Below are 22,917 nucleotides of genomic sequence, written 5' to 3'. Positions count from 1 at the left end.
CTGATCATTAGGTCAGTTGTGTTTCAGCAATCTCCATCTCAAAGTCATAAGAAAAAGCACAGAACAAACCACAGCATTTAGGCTTAGTAAAGCTTTCTTTTGGTCACCACTTCTGTAGCCTAAACTGCTGTGTGCCACACATTTTGCAGGAGAAATGCAGGTTTAATAAAGAAACACTTCCTTGGCTGAACATTATCTGGTTGAATTGAATCACTTCACATCCAACACAGGTCTCATCTACACTATAAAACTGCTGATGCTAAAGCTATCTAAAAATCATTAAAGCTATAAATAGCATCTACTCTGCCTGAATTCTCTCAGCAGTAATACATCAATAATGCAACATGCCTGTAAATGCTGTTTTTAAAGGGTCATATATCTATGAGGACTGGATTTTTCAAAGCTATTGAAGTGATGCAGAGCTTTATACTAACATGTACTAATAAACCTTATACTAACTTATCGCAATAGTATCAAGCTTATTTTTTCAGACAAAATAAATTCACACAGGAGCTGTAAAAAGGTCGTGGTTATCTCCTCACACAACCTCCCGGGTCCTCCAACTTCCTTGAGGGCAGAAACCGGTTCTGCAAGGGGCCAAGTGATATCTCAAGTTGCCCAAAGATCAGGGGTGAGAAAGCCTCAGCACTTATCAGCCTTCATCTCCCGAGGCCCCAAAGACCATCACCGGGAGACACCACGAAAAGGAAAGGAAGAAAAGACCTAATTTACATGCCAAATCGGGGACAGGTTGTGTCTTTGTCTAGGTGGATAATGTCACCATATGATTTTGTGACTTTGTAACAAATATAAGTCAAGCAAGTTGCCCAGGCGGGTGGGCAAGTTTATACACCCCCTGCCCCCACCGTGCCGAATAAACATCCTTCCTTATCACTCTTGGAGTTACAGAGTCTGTTTCCGCAAGTCAGAGGCAGGTTGGATGCTGCTGTGTAGAAGTGAGAACAGTGGTGTGATCAACTTCTACTTAGCAGGGGGTTAAGAAAAAATACAGTCTCCTCAGTTCACAGAGAAAAAGAAACAGCAAAAGCAGCTACAAGTCTTGAAATGAAATCCACTAGCCAGGCAGGACTCGGCAGTACGGAAGGTCTGAAGGGGAGGGTGCTCTGTTGTCTTCTGCGTGGTTGTTGTCAGTAGATTTGGCGTTGGCCGTTTGACCCGTTGTGCTGCTGGGACAAGCTCTCCAGCTGCTCTTCACAGTGCTGCTGCCTTGTTTCCACATCGGCCCTTTAATGCAACCGGGGCTACATGCCATTGTCTGACAGCTGTGAGATCAAGACAGGCAGACACTCACAAAGCTTAACCTGGACTATCTTTTGTGCCTCTTTGTATACCTTAATTTAAAAAGCCTCCCCTCTCCTCTCTCTCCTCCCACTACTTCACATGTCAGTGTTTTCAGAGCCTTGCTTTTAACCCCTTATTTGTGTTCATTTTTCTCCAGGCTTTGTGCTCTACCACTTGAAACAGTCAGTGAGATCTCTCTCAGGCACTTCTGGTAATACCTGAGTTGTTCTGGCAAAGAAAGTTTGCTGCAAAGAAAATCTGGGTACCAGACAGCAAGAACTGAGCTTTGGATATGAAAGGGGCTGTTTTCTTGGTGGTTTGGGAGTGACAATGGGACGATTTTCAGGTGGATTTTTTTGGTTGTTGTTGGGGATGAGGTTTAGATAAGCATTGTGCTTTTTCCCAGAAACCTACAAGAGTTATTTAAAGGGAGCAGGAGCAGGTGAACAGGTGTAATGACAGAGAACTACAAAAAGACAAGGGGTCATTCCTGGCAGGAGCTTCCAGTATTTCTATAGATCAAGCTATGTGCTTCCTTACCTCAGAAAAGAAACAGCTTGATGCTCATGAGTGCATTGAAGGCAATACTTTTTGCCAGCAGGACTCTCAAGCCCAACACAGTCACAGAGAGCATGTTTGTTTTCTCCCCTTCAGCATCTGTTCAGTGATAGAGAAAAGATGAGAGAGATCATGGTCTAGATTTGGATATTGTGACACTGTCAGAAAGTGGGAAAAAAACCAAACCCAAAGGTTATCGATTCAGGGGAAGATGACAGAGATACATGACAACAACATGGGAGGAGGATGTCTGTCTACACTGGGTTTTGCTTTACGATGCTTGTCTGCTGCTAAACCAGCTGCCTTTTAAAGCAGCTGTATTTTGATTCCCCTACCCCTGAGAAAATAGATTTGCATGCATTTACCACCAACATTGTCATGTATCTTCACAATCTATTAGGTAACTAACCTTGCATAGAGATGTCTGTGGTGTTGCAAATGTTCCCTGTTACTGATTCTTCAGCCTCCTTTTCTGCAGCATGATAATAAAAAAAATGTTACAAATGATAGTCACATTTTTAAAAGGATTAAACAAAATGTTCACATGACCCTTCCCATAGGAACACGTGGGCAGTACAGCCTGAGGCTCCGCTGACCACTCACTAATTCTAAGATTAATGAAGAGGAGGAGATTTCTCCATGCATTTGCAGAAAACAGAAGAATTATTGAATTGCTTTGGGTTTAGTGTTTGAATGAGTAAAAAAATCAATCCCCTTTTTCAAGAAAAAGAAACAAAATCCCACCACTGTAACTTTTTGCTGTGCTTACAAAGGCTATTTCAGGCTGTGCCAAGATGTTTGCTTCCAGGGGGAAACTATTTAGTCATAACTAAATGTGCATTTTTAAAAAAGACTGTGCCTTACTTTTCTCCCAAAAAAAGTAACTCCAAGTTGTTAAACAGTTCAGATTGTTTATGCTTTTAAACATCTGTCATCTCCACTTGCTCATGTACCAGATGTCTTCCCCATTTCTGCTGGTTACCCAGCACAGCACTCACTAGCAGGAGAAACAGCAAGCATCAGAAGATGCTGCCTCCAGAAATAAGCTGCAGCTGTACCACAAAACTGTACCTAGCAATGCTTCTTTGCCATCGTGTTTGGCTGTGCAAGCCACCTCTGTGCCTTTTGTTGCACTGACCACCTTAATGGTATCGTACAACCCTTCTGATGTCAAAACGGGGGTATTTTGCTCATATATGACTTCATTAGAGGACACCTCCAAGATGACATTCTTTGTATAGAACTTCCTTGCCAAACAAGCTACTTTCTCGGTGTTGCCATCTTCTTCCAGTTTCTCGACTTCATCACAATGACTTGTGGGTCAGAACTCCTTATGTTGTCTGTAAAAAAAATAAAGCATTGTTTGGGCATGATTTGGTTTGATGGCCAACTTGTCTGAGGTGCTGTCACTTAAAGTTCATATATATTCCAGCTGTGACTAATTCCTGGCTTTATCAATGACTAACTGCATTTTCTTCCTCATTATTTCTTACTGCTGCTTCTAAAAGATCAGATCAAAGGCAGAGAGTAGGGGGTTTTATGGGAGCTTTCAGTTCACAGGATTCTAAGCCTCCTTTTTTCCAAAGCTCATTTTTTATTTATAAGTAAAGGACTTGCAAACCAGAAGAGAACATTTATTTATTCCCTTCCAAGAGTCAAATTACACCGCTTTCTCAACAATTTAATTCCTAAAAATAACACTTTGATCAAGGACTGTCTTGCATATTCCAGAGACACAGGAGAATAACTGGTTTTCCTTAACTCTCCCTCCCCTCCCCCAAATCTTCTCCTGATGTGGCTAAAAGGTTTAACCACAGCAAGAGTAACAGGACAAAGAGATGTCAGTTTGTTGCTTCACTATTGTGCAAAGTTACCCCAATGAATGACATTGCAGAAATGAAGTGCTGCTGCTGGACTGGGGGACAAGGTTGATCTTTTCTAGAACAAATGCTCAGATGCAAGAACGACTTTTGTCTCTAAGATGGGGAAGTAGGAGAGAAGCAATCAGAAGTCTGTGAATTGTGGATCTCCACTTCTCCAGGAGTTCCTGACAAGGTCAAGAACTTTCAGCTGTGGGGAAAGTTTTCCTCACTAGACATTGCACGTGCTGTGAGCTATTCCGACACATTCGGGAGACAATGAAAAAGAGTAACACTGGTACTTGGTTCAACAAAAATTCTTTTGCTTGTTCTGAAAAGTGTGACCTTTCTCATCCATCTGCTGTGACATACTGTTTGTTCCACAGCTCCAGGGGCAGTTAGAAGTATAATGCAGAATTGGTATAATAAACTGATTTGAAGGGAAGAACAACCCGAGGCCAATGAACTTCTGATGTCCATGGACAAATCTTCTTACAAGCTTCCTTAAATTAGTGTAATAACCTTCAGAGGTAATGTTTTAGTGTTAAGAAACCAACAAACTTCAAGGCATGACAAATGTGCCCGAGCATTGGAGCTTTGAAAGAGCTTAAAAGATGCTGATAAGCTTTCAGAGGATTTGAAATCCCTGCTCTCTCATCTTTCCAAAGAGTTACTGTAATGGGAACATGACCTTTTTGTTCACTAGAAATAGGAAAGAATATATTGTAAATAGTTAACCAAGGGCTAGCAACCTTGTGATAGTTTACGAAGTTGAGAAACCGCAAAAGATAAACATTACTGAACTAATCAACTACAAGTTGTTCCGAGTTTCAGACTTAAGCAGAGGACACCAAGGAAGACTACTGGGGCCTTCATCAACGATCAGCCGGAGGCAGAAAACGACCCCTAGCAACTGGGTGGACATGCGCGGAAGGACGCTGGAGGGGTGACGTGAAGGAGAGTATAAAAGGAGGAACAGAACGACTCTCGGTGCGGCAGTTGGTGGAGCGGTGACTCCCCCTGTCGCCCAGCGCTGTGCTTTGCTTTTTCTTTTCTGTATTAATAAATTGGTTTTAATTGGCTTAAATGGCCCATTGTGCTCATTTATAACAAGCTTGGTGCCGTGACTCGGATCGGAGGCCGTAGGGGAGGATTCTCAGTCATTAGGGGGGGCGCCCCACCAATTTGGTGGCCCCGGTGCTTGAAATCCATCCTCGACCCCGACCGACGAACCCCTAAAAGAAAGAAAAGAGAAAGCAAAGGGGATCCCGGAGTGCAATTAAGGCACTCCGGAAGAATTAAGGGCCCGGGGAACCCCCTTAAAAGTTTTGTGCACAAAGTCCGGACGAAGACGCGGGACGACGGTCCAGGGCGCGTGAGTATTACGGGATCCGTCCGGGCGGGGGTTGGGATCCCGGAGTGCGACTGTGTGATGTGCATGAGAGGAGAGCTGGCAGCCAGACTCTCCAAGTGAGTGCGGACCCTCAGTAGTGCGGTTCCCACAGACCCGCGAGGGCTTGGGCCACGAACCAGGGGAAGCGAAAGTTGATTGTGTGAAAGAAGGCACTCCGGAAGACAGGGGAAGGGCAAGCCACTGTGGGATCCCGGAGCGCTGAAAGAAGGCACTCCGGAAGAATAAGACAGGGGAAGGGCAAGCCCCTGTGGGATCCCGGAGCGCTGAAAGAAGGCACTCCGGAAGAATGGGACAGGGGAAGGGCAAGCCCCTGTGGGATCCCGGAGCGCTGAAAGAAGGCACTCCGGAAGAATGGGACAGGGGAAGGGCAAGCCCCTGTGGGATCCCGGAGCGCTGAAAGAAGGCACTCCGGAAGAATAAGACAGGGGAAGGGTAAGCCCCTGTGGGATCCCGGAGCGCGGAAAGAAAGCACTCCGGAAGAATGGGACAGGGGAAGAGTAAGCCCCCTGCCGAGGTAAAACTCCCTCCAATACCTAAGGAAAGCCTGGCGCCAGGTACACTAGACAAGGATGAGGCCACAATGATTTATTGGAGGGAAGGAAATCTCTAAAAAGTGTTTTGGCCTATAAATGGTTTTTTTTTTTTTAAAAAAAAAAAAAAAAAAAAAAAGGATTGGAAAAGGCTAGCCTTAAATATTTGGGTGAATAGCAGGCCGGCATAGGGTTTATATTGGTGCCCCTAAGTTTGGGCGATGTTAGGAAATTTAAGAAAGAAATGGGACACCTTTTAAAGGATCTGCTTGGAGTAGCCGAGCGGGTGGATCAATTTTTAGGAACCAACATATATACTTGGGAGGAATTACAATCTATATTAAACATCCTATTTACAGCAGAAGAGAAAAATAGGATCAGAAGGGAAGGAATGCGCATCTGGGATATGCAGCACGCGCAAGGGCCGGCAGCAGATACAAAATGGCTGTTACAAAACCCTAATTGGGACCATCAGAACCCGGCCCATAGAGTGCATATGCAAGATCTCAGGACAATAATTGTGCAAGGGATTAGGGAATCTGTTCCATGAGGACAGAATATTTATTAATAAAGCTTTTAACGAAAGTCAAGAAATGGATAGGAAACCCGAGCAAGGCAAAAGGGAACCAAGACGGAATGGGCGAGATAAACAGACTTGAAGGTGTGTTTTTATTGCGGAAAAAAAAAAAAAAAAAAAAAAAGGACACTTTAAGAAGGAATGTCGGATGCGGATCAGGGATGAGAAGGAGTTTAAGGAGGATTAGGGGGGTCAGGGGCTCTACCTCTTGGGGACCCAGAAACATCGAAGGGAGCCCTTGATAAAATTGAAAGTGGGTCCCCAGGGCCAGGACATTACCTTCCTGGTTGATACTGGAGCAGAAAGATCTACACTCCAGTCATTACCTAAAGGGTGTAAACTATCTAGAGAAACTGTCACGGTAGTGGGAGCAAAAGGAGAACCGTTTGAAGTTAAAATAATAAAAGAGGTAGTGGTAGAATCAGACTCCAAAATGGGCATTGGGGACTTTTTATTAGTACCCGAATCAGATTACAACTTATTAGGAAGGGATATGATTGTAGAATTAGGTATTCAAATCAAGGTGGTGGAACAAGAGATCCAGATTAAATTGTGCCCCTTGAGATTGGAGGATGAGGAGAAGATCAACCCCGAAGTGTGGTATAATCCTGATAATGTCGGCAGATTAGAAATTACTCCCTTCAAGGTAACCATTAGAAATCCAGAAATTCCAGTAAGAATAAAACAATACCCAATGTCTTTGGAAGGGAGAAAAGGGCTGAAACCAGAAATCGACCGGCTAATTAAGCAGGGATTACTGGAGCCCTGTATGTCCCCTTATAATACTCCAATTTTACCTGTAAAGAAACCAAATGGGTCTTATCGTCTAGTACATGATTTAAGAGAAATAAATAAGAGAGCAATAGCTAGGTTTCCAGTAGTAGCTAATCCCTATACTCTATTGAGTAAACTGAGCCCGGACAACCACTGGTACAGTGTAATCGACTTAAAGGATGCCTTTTGGACTTGTCCTTTAGATGAAGCAAGTAGAGATTATTTTGCCTTTGAATGGGAGGATCCAGAGACAGGGAGAAAACAACAACTTAGATGGACGGTGTTACCCCAAGGCTTTACAGAGTCCCCTAATTTATTTGGGCAGGCTTTGGAACAAATATTGGAGGATTACCAAACTAAACCTGGGATAACCTTGATACAATATGTAGATGATTTATTGATAGCAGGAAAAGATGAAGAAGCGGTAAGAAAAGAAAGTATAAAACTTTTAAATTTTTTGGGACTTAAAGGATTAAAGGTTTCAAGAGCCAAACTACAGTTTGTGGAAGAAGAAGTAAAATATTTAGGGCACTATTTAAAACGAGGTGAAAAGAGAATGGACCCAGAAAGAGTGCAGGCTATCCTATCATTACCAATACCTAAAAACAAGAGACAAATTAGACAAATTTTGGGTTTAACAGGATATTGTAGACAATGGATTGAGAATTATAGTAGTAAGGCCAGGTTCTTATACCAAAAGCTGACTCAGGATGGGTGGATGAAATGGACTCAGGAGGACACAGAAAAACTGAGGGAACTAACGGGGAGTCTGATGCATGCCCCAGTTTTAAGCCTCCCTGATTTAAAAAGACCTTTTTATTTATTTGTTAATATAGAGGGAGGGATTGCTTTTGGAGTACTAACCCAAGAATGGGCAGATAGGAGGAAACCTGTAGCATATTTATCGAAACTTCTGGACCCTGTAAGCAGAGGATGGCCTACGTGTTTACAAATGTTAGCTGGATGTGCTTTATTAGTCGAAGAGGCTAGGAAAATTACCTTTAACAGCAATCTTAAGGTTTACTCTCCCCATAATATCAGGAGCGTGATGCAGCAAAAAGCAGATAAATGGATATCAGACACTAGACTTATGAAATATGAGGGAATTTTATTAGAAGCACCGAATTTCACCTTAGAAACAACTGCTATTCAGAATCCGGCTACCTTTTTGTTTGGGAATGTAGAAGAGACACCTTTGATACATGATTGTTTGATAACTATTGAAGAACAAACTAAGATTAGGCCAGACCTAGAAGAAGAAGAGTTAGACGAAGGAGAAAGGTTATTTGTAGATGGATCCTCCCGGGTGGTAGAAGGGAAACGTCAATCAGGCTATGCTATCATCGGAGGCACAAACTTACAAGTAGTGGAATCAGGGGCCTTAGATAAGTCCTGGTCAGCACAAGCCTGCGAATTGTATGCCATCCTTAGAGCTTTAAAACTTTTGAAGGGGAAGGAGGGAACGATATATACTGATTCTAAATATGGGTTTGGGGTAGTACACACCTTTGGAAAATTATGGGAAGAACGAGGATTAATTAACTCACAAGGGAAGGGGTTAGTTCACCAGCAATTGATAATTGCAGTAGTACACCTAAAAGGCCATCAAACAGGAACGGACCTCAAAACTAGGGGGAATAATGCGGAAATTACCTCCTGGAGGTCGACCCTTAGCTAAGAGACCATTTTCGAGCCTACAAATTGACTTTACAGAGCTACCTAAAGTGGGGCGAACAAGATATCTTTTGGTGATGGTGGATCATCTCACACACTATGTGGAAGCATTCCCAACTACCAGAGAGACTGCCCAAACTGTAGTAAAAATCTTGCTTGAAGAAATAGTACTGAGATATGGGGTACCCGAGACCATAGATTCGGATCAAGGGCCGCATTTCACTTCGAAAATAACTCAGGATTTAGCTAATGCGTTGGGAATAAAGTGGGAAAGACATACCCCATATCATCCTCAGAGCTCAGGGCGGGTCGAAAGAATGAACGGAGAGATAAAAAAAAACCAATTAACTAAACTGATGTTAGAAACTAAATTATCATGGGTCAAGTGTATACCACTGGCCCTATTGAACATTAGAACACAACCACGAGCCGATACGGGGTTATCTCCCTTTGAGATATTATATGGAATGCCTTACAATTTAGAGAAGGTACAAACAAACCCCAATATTAATGACAAAATTTTGAATCGTTATTTAATTATTTTGGCAAAGTATAGGAGAAGTTTATGGGAAAAAGGAATGTGGACCCAAAGACCTCCTTTGGATCTTGTGTTACATCAGGTGCAGCCCGGAGATTGGGTGTTAGTCAGAAGTTGGAAGGAAAACCCGCTAGTACCGAAGTGGGAAGGGCCCTATTTAACACTGCTCACCACAGACACCGCCATAAGAACAGCCGAGAAAGGGTGGACTCATGCAAGCCGAATAAAAGGGCCAGTAGACCCTTCCAACTTCCCAGAGTGTCCAGTTCCTCAGTGGAAAGTAAAGACACCAACAGACGACCTAAAGCTGGTATTAACTAAGGTTACGCCAGGGACGTCCGAACAAAGCTCATAGACTTGGAGGAAGGAAAGACGGTACGATTATAAATCCCTGCCCCTTAAGTAGTGGGAAAGACTGTCACCAGCAAACCAGGAAAGAATCCAGCGAAAGCTATTATTGACTTTGTGTCCCTATTTACCGAGCTTGAATTTTTAACAGCTAACTTTTGCATTTTTGTTAATTATTTAGCTTGCTGAACTTTTGTTTTAAAATTGGTACAAGTTAAAACTTGTAAGAAGTTGTGATAGATCCACTGTCAGAAAAAGGGAGGGCCCATACTTGCCAACCGTACTGGGAGGGATAGTTTGGGCATAACCTCAATCCGAGGCCTCAAAGCCGGGATTGGGGCCTCTTATTTGAATTTGGCAATACTATTCTAACCAGCCTCTCGGCCCCCGCGAGGGTCAAGCCGTGGGCGAACCAACAGCTGCAGGTGCAACTCCCTGTGAACTCTCTCAAAGAGCGAGAGGAATGTAACTTCCATCCCTAAAAGGATCCTTGCTGCCGAGAAGATAATAACCCTCGTAACTAGCAGCAAACTAGTTGACGGGCGAGGCAGAGGGATACTTGGTGAAAGGACGGAACCCCATGGAGCTTACAGGCAATGACCAAAGGGGCGAGAGGATTCGGGTTAGAAGAATGGGAAAGTTGAACAGACTAATTAACCATACACATACTGGCAGTGGATTTTACTCAACTTTAATGGGGATGTTGATGATATGGTTATTGATCAGGAAAGCGCTAGGAGACAATGTACCAAGCCATGAACCCTTCAAATGGTCACTTATCAGATGGGAAGATCAACGGGTCATTGCAACAACTACAACTTTGGGGGCCCCCTCTTTTAGGTGTCAACTGTGTGACATTATCCAGACCCAGCCCTGTAAGAATAAGGTAGGGTTCTATATGTGCCCAGCATCAAATCCAGGGAAGGCATATTGCAACTACCCTGGGGAATTTTTTTGTGAATATTGGGAATAGGAACAGGAGCAGCTGCCTTAATAAACCAACAAAAAGGTATGATAAACTTAAGAGCCTCAGTAGATGAAGATTTGAGTAGAATCGAAAAGGCGATAGATGGGCTAGTCAAATCAGTAAGGTCCTTATCAGAAGTAGTGCTCCAGAATAGGAAGGGTTTAGATTTATTGTTTTTACAACAAGGAGGGTTGTGTGTAGCCTTACGAGAGGAGTGTTGCACATATGCAGATCACACTGGAGTGGTGATAGATACCATGGCCGAGCTCAGGAAGCAATTGGAAAAACGTAAAAAGGAAAGGGAAGCGCAACAAAACTGGTATGAATCCTGGTTCAACCATTCTCCTTGGCTCACAACGCTATTGTCGACTATAGCAGGACCTCTAATAGTATTTATCTTAATATTAACCGTTGGGCCCTGTATATTTAACAAACTGATAAACATAGTAAAGGGAAGACTGGAGGCTGCACACCTGATGCTTGTTAAGGCGAAATATGAACCCCTAAACAGTGAAAACGCAGAGGACTACTTGGAGCTCAGCAGAAAGGAGCTCGCCAGGTTCAGTGAACAAAAAGAGTGAAATAGAAAAAGGGGGGATTGTAATGGGAACATGACCTTTTTGTTCACTAGAAATAGGAAAGAATATATTGTAAATAGTTAACCAAGGGCTAGCAACCTTGTGATAGCTTATGAAACTGAGAAACCGCAAAAGATAAACATTACTGAACTAATCAACTACAAGTTGTTCCAAGTTTCAGACTTAAGCAGAGGACACCAAGGAAGACTACTGGGGCCTTCATCAACGATCAGCCGGAGGCAGAAAACGACCCCTAGCAACTGGGTGGACATGCGCGGACGGACGCTGGAGGGGTGACGTGAAGGAGAGTATAAAAGGAGGAACAGAACGACTCTCGGTGCGGCAGTTGGTGGAGCGGTGACTCCCCCTGTCGCCCAGCGCTGTGCTTTGCTTTTTCTTTTCTGTATTAATAAATTGGTTTTAATTGGCTTAAATGGCCCATTGTGCTCATTTATAACAGTTACTCTGAAACTTTTATATACTTTTCTTTTTCAGTTTCGAAGGCATTTTAGAGTTCAGTTCCCAATTCCAAGCAACACACACGAATGATAAAGGTTTCACAACTGCAGAAGCCTTAATTTCAACTACACAGCAGCAGCCTTCTCAAGGAATTTCTTATGACATACAAGTAATGAAACATGATTGCTTAAACTTGAAAGAGATGTCTTTTCAGGAAACAGTGGTCTCAAAATGATTCAGTAGCCAACAAATCATTGTGATTTCTTGAAAAATAAAATATCTTTGCCCTCAGATCATAGATGGAGAAACCAGGCTGGTTCCACATACAAATGTCAGGACAAGATTAGCAACATGAATTTTGATAAAATCAAGAAACTGAAGGGAATCATCTAGCGTGCTTCCTTGCCAGCCAGAGCTCAGCTTATGAAGGCTGGTTAGACAGACAAGAAAAGATTTACATGTCCAGCTTGTCAGGAGCATGCTGATGGATCTCTTTGCTAAAAAGAGGTGCATTAGGCTTTGAATTTTGCATGGCATCTGCCTTGCAGGGTGGTCAAAAGATCTTTCAGGTGTAACATTTTTCTCAATACAGGACACTTTTTTAAGGTTTGATCAAGGGGCCTTGATTTTACTCTCTTTGCCACCGGTACCCCAATACTGAACAACTGAGGTGAAAGCCAAGTAGTACTCTGACATAGCTTCACCTACAGCAAACAGATACCAAACAGGAATCAAACATTCACTGAATTCAGTTGACCTATTCAGTTTAACCCCAACTCTGAATAATTTAGTGTCAGGAGGTTGGGACGTCCCTTTTTTCTATAGTAAGTGGCAACAGGACAAGGGGTGATGGGATGAAGCTGGAACACAAAAACTTCCACTTGAGTATAAGAAAAATCTATTTTCCTGTGAGGGGAGGGAGCCCTGGCCCAGGCTGCCCAGGGAGGGTGTGGAGCCTCCTTCCTTAGAGCTCTTCAAGACCCACCTGGACATGTTCCTATGTGACCTGATCTAGGTGAACCTGCTTCAACAGGAGGGTTGGACTGGATGATCTCTAAAGGTCCCTTCTAACCCCCACCTTCTGTGATTCTGTGATTCTATGATTAAACTAGTACAGAAATGTTCATAAGGTTCCATTCAATGCTTTTGTATACCATCCTTCTCTCGTCTCAGTGCTGTGTTTCTCATTCTGACATAATAGAAATTCTTAAGGACTTAAATGTCAGCCTGCACAGAAACTTTATTTCCCTTTAAACTGTCAAAGCATGACTTTAATACTTAAATCATCTAACTGCATATGAGAATGTAATAGATAGAAAGCCTACAGTCTAAGTAGCTACTTTAAGGCATTAGGGAGTGTGAGTTACAACTCAGACAAGGTTAGTACATAAAGGACATCTACTTGGCTCCACAGTCAGTTGAGTGCTGTTCCCAAAAACAAGCGCAGCTCTAACAGTTTAAACATGTCAATCAAAAAAGGCTCATTTTGCTATTCCTCCCACATGCATTTCCTTTCCAGGTGCTGTAACATGGTTCTGCCAGAGTCTGCTAGTCCTGTGGTTTCTTTGTTATCTGAGAAGAGGCTTTTCATTTTTTCTCATCTCCAGCATTTTTAAACAGTCAATATACTAGCAAGCTGCTTCTCTGGCATGATGCACTGGGTAAGACTTTCAGCAGGAGCAAATGTACACAGTGCAATTGTGGTTGATAAAGAGAATTATTTCCAAAAGCATCAACTGAGCCCCATTATTTTGCATTATCTGAAAACACATACACAAATCCCTACAATTGCTTGCTTTTGGGAGGGATTTATGTACATACAGGACTCTTTATGTGAGAAACAAGAGCATCATACCAGCATTTCTGTGAATGCCTGAAATGGCAACACCACTGCTCAGTCTTCCCTCTCCCTGTCTTTTGTTTTCCTCTTGCCACATTCTACTATTCTCTGTGGCATATTTTGCTTCTTTCAACAAACAAACAAGCAAATATCATCTTCCAATCAACGTAGAGTGATGTTAAAATAATGGAATCTGGCAGTTTTGTCTGGCCCTACACTTGCAACTGAGGATTTGCTGGTTGGGAGGAACAAATCTTTCTCCAGAATGATAACTTTGTATTCCTTTAGCCCTTTGGAATTTGAAATGGACTTAAATTGTTCCAAAGCAGACATTTATTCCCATGCAAGACACCCAACAGACCTGGACAGATATTAGGCAGCACCTAAGGGAGTCCCAAGGCTTTCTGGAAGGAGAGCAGGATGTTTTAGAGACGTAACATTACATGGGACATTTCTGCAGCACTTTAAGGACATGCAGACCTCTAAAAGCATCGTAACAAGTCTTAAGGTATGCACCTGGACGTTCAGGATAACGAAGATCTACTTAACAAATTCACCTCCTGCCCCATTATTCATACTTCCACAAAAAACCTTGGGGTGACATCCACCTATTCTTTACATCATAAAATTCCAAATAGAGCTGGGAAGAACTAAGGCTTGTTATAATCCCTGCTCATCACATTTGCATTTTCAGAGCCTAGGCAACTTCACAGCCAATTTTCTTTCATTCTAAGCAGTCTTAGACATGAGGCAGCTGTGAAAATTTAAGCCCAAGGATATTTAAGCTCCTTTCTCCTCTGTTTCCATGCCAGTGGAATTATTTACCTGGTGAAACTATGAATGTGGTGTTAGTGTCACTTATGTTAAAGCTAAACATGAAGAGAAATAACAAAATAACTGCCATGCTCCATTCATCTCCTCTTCAGAGGAGCCTGAGGGGTGACCTCATTAATCTTTACAAATCCATAAAGGCTGGGTGTCAGGAAGATGGAGTCAGGCTCTTCTCAGTAATGTCCAATGATAGGACAAGGGGCAATGGGTATAAGCTTGAACATAAGAGGTTCCAAAGAAACAGAAGGAATAATTTCTTCACTGTGAGGGTGAGGGAGCACTGGAACAGGCTGCCTAGGTGGGTTGTAGAGTCTGGGAACATTCAAAACCCACCTGGATGAGTTCCTGTGTTTCTACTCTAGGTGGTCCTGCTCTGGCAGGGGAGTTGGACTGGATGATCTATCGAGGTCCTTTCCAACCCTTAAGAATCTGTAGTGTCAAAAACTAACTTCTTATACCAGAGAGCTAAAGATCCATCTGAAAACATCTCTCCACTGTCAACTCATGACTAAGTTGTTCATTCCTGCTCAAAATGATTCAGTGAAAATCCACTGGAGGGTAAGACACTTCACAGGAAATTTGGGCCAAATTGCTATCCAGTTAACACGTTAAGTAATGTGAGCCAGCAATGTGCCCTCGTGGCCAAGAAGCCAATGGCATCTTGGGATGCATCAAGAAGAGTGTGGGCAGCAGGTCAAGGGAGGTTCTTCTCCCTGTCTACTCTGCCCTGGTGAGGCCTCATCTGGAGTCCTGTGTCCAGTTCTGGGCTCCTCAGTTCAAGAGGGACAGGGAAGTGCTGGAGAGAGGCCAGTGCAGGGCCACCAAGATGATCTGGAGACTGGAGCATCTTTCATACGAGAAAAGGCTGCGGGACCTGGGGCTGTTTAGTCTGGAGCAGAGGAGACTGAGAGTGGATCTCAATAGTTACAAACATCTCAATGGTGGGTATCAGGAGGTTAGGACATCCCTTTTTTCTATAGTAAGTAGCAACAGGACAAGGGGTGATGGGATGAAGCTGAAACACAAACAGTTCCACTTAAATATAAGAAAAATCTCTTTTCCTGTGAGGTGAGGGAGCCCTGGCCCAGGCTGCCCAGGGAGGGTGTGGAGGATCCTTCCTTGGAGACTGGACATGTTCCTGTGTGACCTGATCTAGGTGGTTCCTGCTTCTGCAGGGGTTTTGGACTGGATGATCTCTAAAGGTCCCTTCCAACCCCACCATTCTGTGATTCTATGATTCTATGAAGTAATGCACACCCAGTGCTTGGGGATGATGGAGCAATAGCAATATATAGAGGCAGCCTTCCTTAGCAGGCTCAAGCTGAGGATTCACCTGGAAACCCTGGACAGAGTGATTATTACAGCAGAAAGTTCTTACAATGAACCCAAACTGTTAGATTCCTTCATCCTCCTCCACATTAACAACATTTTACAAATAACATAATGACACTTACTTGGCTCAACTGTGAGAGTCGTCCCACTTCCAAAAATAAGCTTATCTGTCCTCACACTGCTGATACTTACTGCAGTCAATCACTCTTTCCTTGTGGTATTCAAAAATGTTGTAAGAACAGGGGTTGAAAAGCCAGATATTTGTCCTAATCATCCACATGTGCAATCCCATGAGGATTTCCAGATCCACATTTTCTTCCAAAACTGGAAAGGGAAAAACAATAATGAAATAGTTCAATGATTTCAAAGTGAGGACAGAATTTCCAGCTTCTACCTTTCGTCCACCTTTTAGAGACCCTTTGAGCTCTATTCCCAGGATAAACAGAAATATTAAAAGAATGTTGCATTTGCCTCCTTAATCATTTCAGTCACTCAGCTTCTTTTTTCCCCAAAATATGTTGCCTTTTTTCCTCCTCTAGGTTTTTGTACAGGACCCTATGCTGTTTATATCATTGTGGTGACCCAGCCACCACAGTGATAGATTTCATTGCAAAAAACTGTCACTTCCTGCTTCTTTACTACTCAGAATTTGGATTCTAGTCATGTGACTTCTTGAGTGGTTTCTGATGCAATACACCACATAAAGAAATGTGATATCAGTAAACAGTGAAGAAACATGAAAATCCAGCACTTTTAGTGCTATCTCAAAGCATTTATGACAATCTGCTTCACCTTGAACCTGGTTTCAGTTCTCAGGAGTTTATCTGAGCTCTTATCTGGGCTCTAAAAGTTGGTGTCTGAGGGTCATTTAGTGCCTTAGAAAGTCTTTATGCTGGTTTGAGACAAGGAAGCAGGCAAAATGATTGTTCATAAACGCAGACTTATTGTGCACTGTTTGAGCTCAGGATCCAGAGAGGAGAAGACAATGCAGAAAAGCAGGACTGGAGCCCTGGACTTCAGGAGAGCAGAATCTGGGCTCTCCTGCTTAGAAAAATCCCATAGGTTATGGCCTTGGAAAGAAGAGGGCCCTGGAGCTGCTTGATTTTCAGAGATTAACTCCTCCAAGTTCAAGAATGTTTCATCTTGACGATGCAGCAAATGAAGAAACTTTCAAGAACATCTGTGGACCAGTTGCCCCAATCTTACCAATTTCTAACTACTTTCATTCTAAATTTCCTAACTCTTTCTGGACTTTCCAGTATTTATGGTCTCAAAACCTGTTTTCACGGGAAATAACAAACATCACATTTATGAACTGTTAAAACATTCCTTTGGATTAGCTGACAGTGGTTTGATGGAATCTGCCTTGATGTGCTAAAGCTGCTTATGCACTCAGGTATCTGATTCTTACTATCTCTTGAGTTATTTTTATAAGGGTTTTGGAAGGATTTTCCCAATTACTCCAGCACCTTTTTTTGTTTCTCAGTTTCTTTGCTCTTGTGAGCTAGATTATTTGACCACAGTGTTGGCTATTCTGTGGGCTATTATTTATTTACCTAAGCCCTTGGCTGAGCTTGAAGGGGGAAATATCTAGTTATGACTGACCAAAGCTGGCTTTTTAATTGGATCATGGAGCAGTCTCTGCATCTTCACACCCAGTTCTAAGACACAAAACGAAACAGCATTACTTCATCCTATTCACAAATCAGTGACTCCCCACTGATACAGTGGTTCCCCACTGTATCACTCCGTGTTTATTTGCATTACTGTTGTAATTACTCTTTATTGTGTTTAAGTGTTTTCTCCTCCTTATTCCCTCATTCCTCCCAGGAAAATGTTGAGATGTCTGATGTGATACTTTCAGTCTCTTGAAATGTTGGCAGAAGAAAGAGAACAAGCTCTAAATGCCTCCTGTAACAGACCTGGGTACATCCAGGTGCCTCTCTCACAGCCTTTGCCTGCTGCCAAGTCTTCCCAGAGCAGTGAGAACACACCCAGTTTGTCACTGGGCTCTCAGATGCAATTGAACAGCCTTTTCCCTTTGGGTGGCCACAGAAACACACTTGCCATCACAGCCTCCCACAAGTTGTTGCAGTACCTCTATGCCCCTTGCCAGGAAAGTCAGCTCAGAGAGGTGTAGCAAGTGCCTTGCCTTGAGGCCAGCAACAACCATCCATGATGGATTTAACCCCCCTCTTTCCAGGTCTGCTCTGGCCCTGCCTGTGTTGCAAGCACTGTGCCCTTTTCAGCCCTCTGCTGCTGCAGAAACAGGGTAGTGAAGTGACACCCTGTTTCCATGGGGCACCAGAAACCATGGTGTCTCTTTCCCCAAGATGCTGTTTGCTGATGACTCCATCAGCCTCCCACACAATCAGTTCCTTCATCTTGCTCAGAGCCCACCTGGCCAGTGTCTGTCTGCTTCAGTGAGGAGCAACAAACTGATCACTCCAAGGAGCAAAGACTGGAGTGATGCTGGTGTAGCATCAGACACTGGACTGGTAGGAGAACTAAATGGTTCTCTGTGAACTCAGCAGAAAAAGTTTAGCAGAGAAATAGAGCTGGCACCAGGAAGGAGGCAACACCTTCCCCTCTTCTGTGTCAGACAGGAGCTTTTTCTGATTTTCCCATTCAAAACACTAAGTGCATCTGAAGGACAAAGCCCTTTCTTTCCCAAGCTGGGATGGTGAGGAATCCACTCTCCTGCCCCTGGAATGGCTCTGAATGAGCACAGCAGGGACAAGGACCTCTCACAGGCAAGTAGGGAACAACTACACTGCCCTCCTGAAACCTGTTTTTTTTAAGATGGGCTGCAGTGCCCCATGAGCAGTTTCCAGCCCCAGTTACACCACCAGCCCACAAGATGAGTGAGCAGCAGGTTGGTGCATCCCCATCCCACCTCTGCAGAGGCTGGTCAGATGTCCAACACTGCTGTGCCCTGCGGGGATGGCAGGAAGGGAGCCAGGGGCAGGTCAGGCTGCAGCAGCCAGCACAGCTCCACAGAGCCCTGCAGAGCACAGGGGCAAGCTCAGTTCCCAGGAAACATCAACCCTTTCACTTACCTGTGATGGGGAACATCACCACACACACGGCAGCACACGTGGCCAGAGCCGCTCGCTCTTGCCTCTCTGCCCACAGATCAGCTCTGCCCACATCTTCCCTGCCTCAGCTTTGGTCACTGTACTCACCCCAGGCAGTGCTACAGGCTGGGACAGAGAGGCTGGAAAGCTGCTCAGAGGGAAAAGACATGAGTGTTAATTGGCAGCAGCTGAACATGAGCCAGCGGTGTGCCCAGGTGCCCAAAAACGCCAATAGATTCCAGGCTTGGGTCAGAAATAGTGTGGCCAGCAGAACCAGTGATGGAGGTAACGCCTCTGTGAAGAACAGATTTGAGAAGGGAGGTTGTTGGTCAGTTGCAAAACTGCAGCAGCCACAGGGAGGGAGAATGTGAAAACATCTGGGCAGACCCCAAGGTCAGTGGAGAAGGAGGGGGAGGAGGGTGCTTAGGCACTGGAAGAAAGACTCCTCTGTGATATGTGGTGAGGACCATGGTGAGGCAGCTGTGCCCCTGCAGTCCATGAGGTCCTCAGGGAGCAGAGACCCACTGGCAGCCCGTGGAGGAGCCCAGGCTGCAGCGGGTGGATGCCTGCAGGAGGTTGTGGCTGTGCTGGAAGCTCATCCTGGAGCGAGCTCCTGGCAGCAGCTGGGAGCCTGTGGGGAGGTGCCCGTGCAGAGCAGGTTTGTGTCAGCGCTTGTGAGCCTGGGAGGGCCCCGGGCTGGAGCGGTCTGTCCCCGTGGGACTGTTGTGGCGGTGGGTGACCCCCGCTGGGGCAGGGTGTGAGGAGCTGCCCCCATGGCAGGCCCCAGGCTGGAGCAGTCGGTGAGGAGCTGCAGCCAGTGGGAAGGAGCCACGCTGGAGCAGTTGGTGAGGGACTGTCTCCAGTGGGAGGGACCCCACAGTGCAGCAGTGGGAAGCGTGAGGAGGCCTCTCCCTGAGCAGCAGCAGCGGCAGAGTCCATCTGTGATGAACTGCCCACAAGCCCCATGGTCTGCGCTGCTGGGGGGAAGGAAGGGGAGTCCTGGGCAGAGAAGGGGTGGGGGGAGGGGTTTTTCAGACGGTTTTATTTCTCATCTCCCTGCTCTTCTTTTGTAATAATCAAACCTTTTCTCCCTGTTTTGCCCGTGACGCTCACTGCTGAGTGACCTCTCTGTCCTTAACTCACAAGTGCTTTGTTCTATTTCTCTCTCTTTCCTGTCCCATTTAGGAGGGGGAGTGATTTAATGACTTGGTGGACACTGGTCTAAACTACCACAACTCACCTGGCAGCAAAACCTCTCTGGGCAAATAGAGATGTGCTGTAGGGCCACCCCAAGTTTCCTCTGGAGCAGCACTGCACGCCGTTGCTGCTGGGATTCTGAAGATGGCCCCACAGCTCTCAAGTTGTCCCTTGCTCCTGTTACAGTCTCAGATCTAGGAAAAAAAAGCACAAATTCCCTATTCTGCTCCAAAGCTTCCAAATGACACTGTATTTCCCTCATTTTCTCTACCCAGTCCTCAGGCAGCTAAGTTGTGGGCTAGACTGAGTGAGCCTGAGCCATGCCCAAAACCACAGCAAGGCTATTTACAGACCCCACCAGCTGGGCCATGGCTGGGTGGGAACCAAAGCTAACAGCAAAAACTGTTTACAAAGGCGAAAAGGTTATGGAGTGTGACAGGGGTAAGGATCAGCCTGAGACATGGGGAGATGGCAATCAGAAGGGTCAGGACAGAAAGGGACAAAACCAACTGAAATGACCCTTTCAGAATCAACACTGGAAAACTGATGCTGTAACTACACAACTCTCCGGGGAGCAGCACTGAAAAAGTGTGGGAACAGTCCCCAGTTTTGAGGCCCAGAGTTGGGGCAGTGCCAGGAGGTTTCTGATGAAGCTCATTTACATTTCCCGTCCCTGTGTGTGCGAACAGCACAGAAGTAGCGGGCAGAGTCCTGTGGGCTCAGGGCACTTAGAGACAGAGCTGTCCTAAACCGGGAATTGTCCCGGGACACAGAGGCTCGACCATTCACTGCCGGTGCATGTTGAATCAGTGATGAACTAGGGGAGATAAAGGACACCCACTCCAGCCTGCCTCCGGGTGCCTGACGGTACCATCTTATTGCGCATGTCCCGAAGTTGAAGCCGTGTCCGCGGCAGGAGAGGAGCACGGAGTCCCCGGGCGCTCGCTGCCCTCCGCCGGCCTCCACCAGCCTCAGCTGCGCCCACACGCCTGCGGACGGACGGACGGACGGAGAGCGCGGGCACCGGGCACGGCGCGCCCACGGCCCGAGGACGGGCACCCGCCGCCCCAGCGCCCCCCGCCCGGCCCGGACACAGCCGCAACAGCGGGGCAAGCCCCGCACCCGAACCCTCTTCCCTCTCTCCTTCTCACTTTCCCTCGCCCTCTCCCGGCTTCTCCTTCTCTCTCCACCCGTCCCTCTCCCTGTTCTCCCCCTCCCTGTCCCCCTCCCTCCCGCTGCCGCTGCCCCCGCCCCGGGCTCGCCGCCCTCCTCGCCCGCCGCCTCTCACCTGCCGGCCCCAAGGCCAAGCCCGAGCCCAGCAGCCACGGCCCCGGCCCGGCCGCCATCGGCGGAACAAGGGCCCGGCGGGGCCGCACACGAGCCGAGCGGAGCCGAGCTCGGGCCCGCCGCTGCCCGCCCCGTCGCCTCGGCCCCTCGCCGCCACAGCGCCCGCGCCTCTGCCCGAAGCCCGCACGGCCGCCCCGGCCCGGCCCCCCGGCGACAGGGCCCCTCCGCGCAGGAGAAGGGGCGGCGCCACAGCACCGGCGCGGGCTGGCCCCCTGCTCGGCCCCAGCGCTCCTGCGCACACGCTCAGCCCCTGCCGAACGGTGCTGGCGAGCTTCAGAGCTGCAGGAAACGAGGGGACGGTGCTGCAGATGACCCGACGGCATCAAAAGGCTGCTCCGTTCGATCGGCGCTAAGAGCCGCGGCAGAGATGTGGCGGGGGGAGACGTGCGGGAACGGACAGCATTTGCCTTCAGCACATGTGCGGGTGACAGCGCTCTGCAACGAGCGGCTGATCCAGCGCAGGGTTGTGCTGCTGATAGCCTGAGGCACCTCAGCCGGCTGCCGCAGTGGGCTGCCAGCAGCCTCACAGAGCTCAACAAGCACTTAGGACACATTGCTGCACCGGGAGCAGAACAGCCCTAAGCACCAGGACAGTCCATGCTCACCCAGCTGGAAACAGCTCTGCAGAGAAACACCTCGGGGTTGTGGTGGACACCAAAGTTTCCGTGAGCCAGCAACGTGCCCTGGCGGCAAGGGCAGCCAGCGGCATCATGGGCTTCTCTCTCTACTCCTCCCTCTCCTCCCCGCCTGCGCGCCACCAACAGCCCTGCGCAAGGGACGGGCTGTCAGCCGGCAGCGGCAACTCGCGGGTGTCTCCCCGTGCCCTGCACCCCTAGCCCGCCCTGGCCCCGCTCCCATCCCCTGCCTGCAGGGATCGAGGCACAGTGCTTAAACGATCCTATACACTGCTGTTGCTCCTTGGCCTGTGCCAACCCTAAAGCTGAGGTGGGTAAAGAGAAAGTTTTTGCAATTGCCATGTGTAGTGGGTCTGGGATGATAGTGACTTTCCACAGCAGCTCCTGCAGTGCTGTGCTTACTGTTGATATCAATATTATGACTACCGCTCGCACAGCATCAGGGCTGTCCCTCCAGCATTCCTTCCCCCACCTTCACCAATAACTGTGGGTGGGCATGATCTTGGGAGGGACTATGGCCAGGACAGCTGACCCAGGCTGACCAAGGAGATATTCTGACGTCAGCTCAGTAATATAAACTGGGGGAGAGGAGCAGGAAGGGGAGGCGAGATTCATTTCTGGCCTTCCCAAAGCAACCGCTACGCGTACCGCAGCCCTGCTTCTCGGGAGGTGGCCGGACATCGCTGCTGATGGGAAGTGGAGAGGAACAGCTTTATCTGCTTTTGCTTTGCTTCCCGCGCGCGGCTTTGCTGCTTCTTTATTAAACTGCTTTTATCTCAACCCACGAGACTCCCATCTTATTTCCTCCCCTTCCCTGGCTTGCTGAGGAGGTGGGGGATAAAGCGGTGTGGTGGGCACCTGGCATCCAGCCAGGCTCAAACTACCACAGCGCCGGGCCGGCGGCCCTCCAGGAGTCGCTGGGGGTGGCCCTCGGGAGCAGCGCTGCAGGGCACAAGGGATCACGGGGGCTTTTTCCTGCACGGGCCTTCCCTCCCTGCACCAATGGCAGCAGAAGCGAGGAGCTTCCAGCCTCTTTGGGAACCATCCCGTGTCCCCGGCGCATCGTCACATAAAGGATGT

General features: G+C 46.8%; 1 protein-coding gene across 1 annotated transcript; it reads right to left on the bottom strand.

Annotated features, from left to right (window-relative positions):
- Positions 1 to 1,144: 1,144 nt before the first annotated feature.
- On the bottom strand, positions 1,145 to 21,201 carry LOC133629264 (Ig heavy chain Mem5-like). Its single transcript, XM_062019919.1, is given in 9 exon segments — positions 1,145 to 1,283; positions 1,843 to 1,959; positions 2,270 to 2,332; positions 2,932 to 3,156; positions 3,159 to 3,200; positions 15,704 to 15,762; positions 20,205 to 20,217; positions 20,539 to 20,844; positions 21,144 to 21,201. Coding segments are annotated over 8 exon segments (882 nt in total). The 3' UTR covers positions 1,145 to 1,283; position 1,843.
- Between the last annotated feature and the right edge of the window lie 1,716 nt (positions 21,202 to 22,917).

This window comes from Colius striatus, unplaced genomic scaffold (assembly GCF_028858725.1).
Source record: "Colius striatus isolate bColStr4 unplaced genomic scaffold, bColStr4.1.hap1 scaffold_35, whole genome shotgun sequence".
In the NCBI taxonomy this organism is placed as follows: Eukaryota; Metazoa; Chordata; class Aves; order Coliiformes; family Coliidae; genus Colius; species Colius striatus.
The sequence above is the reverse complement of the archived record's forward strand: the minus strand, read 5'-3'. Positions and strand labels throughout refer to the sequence as shown.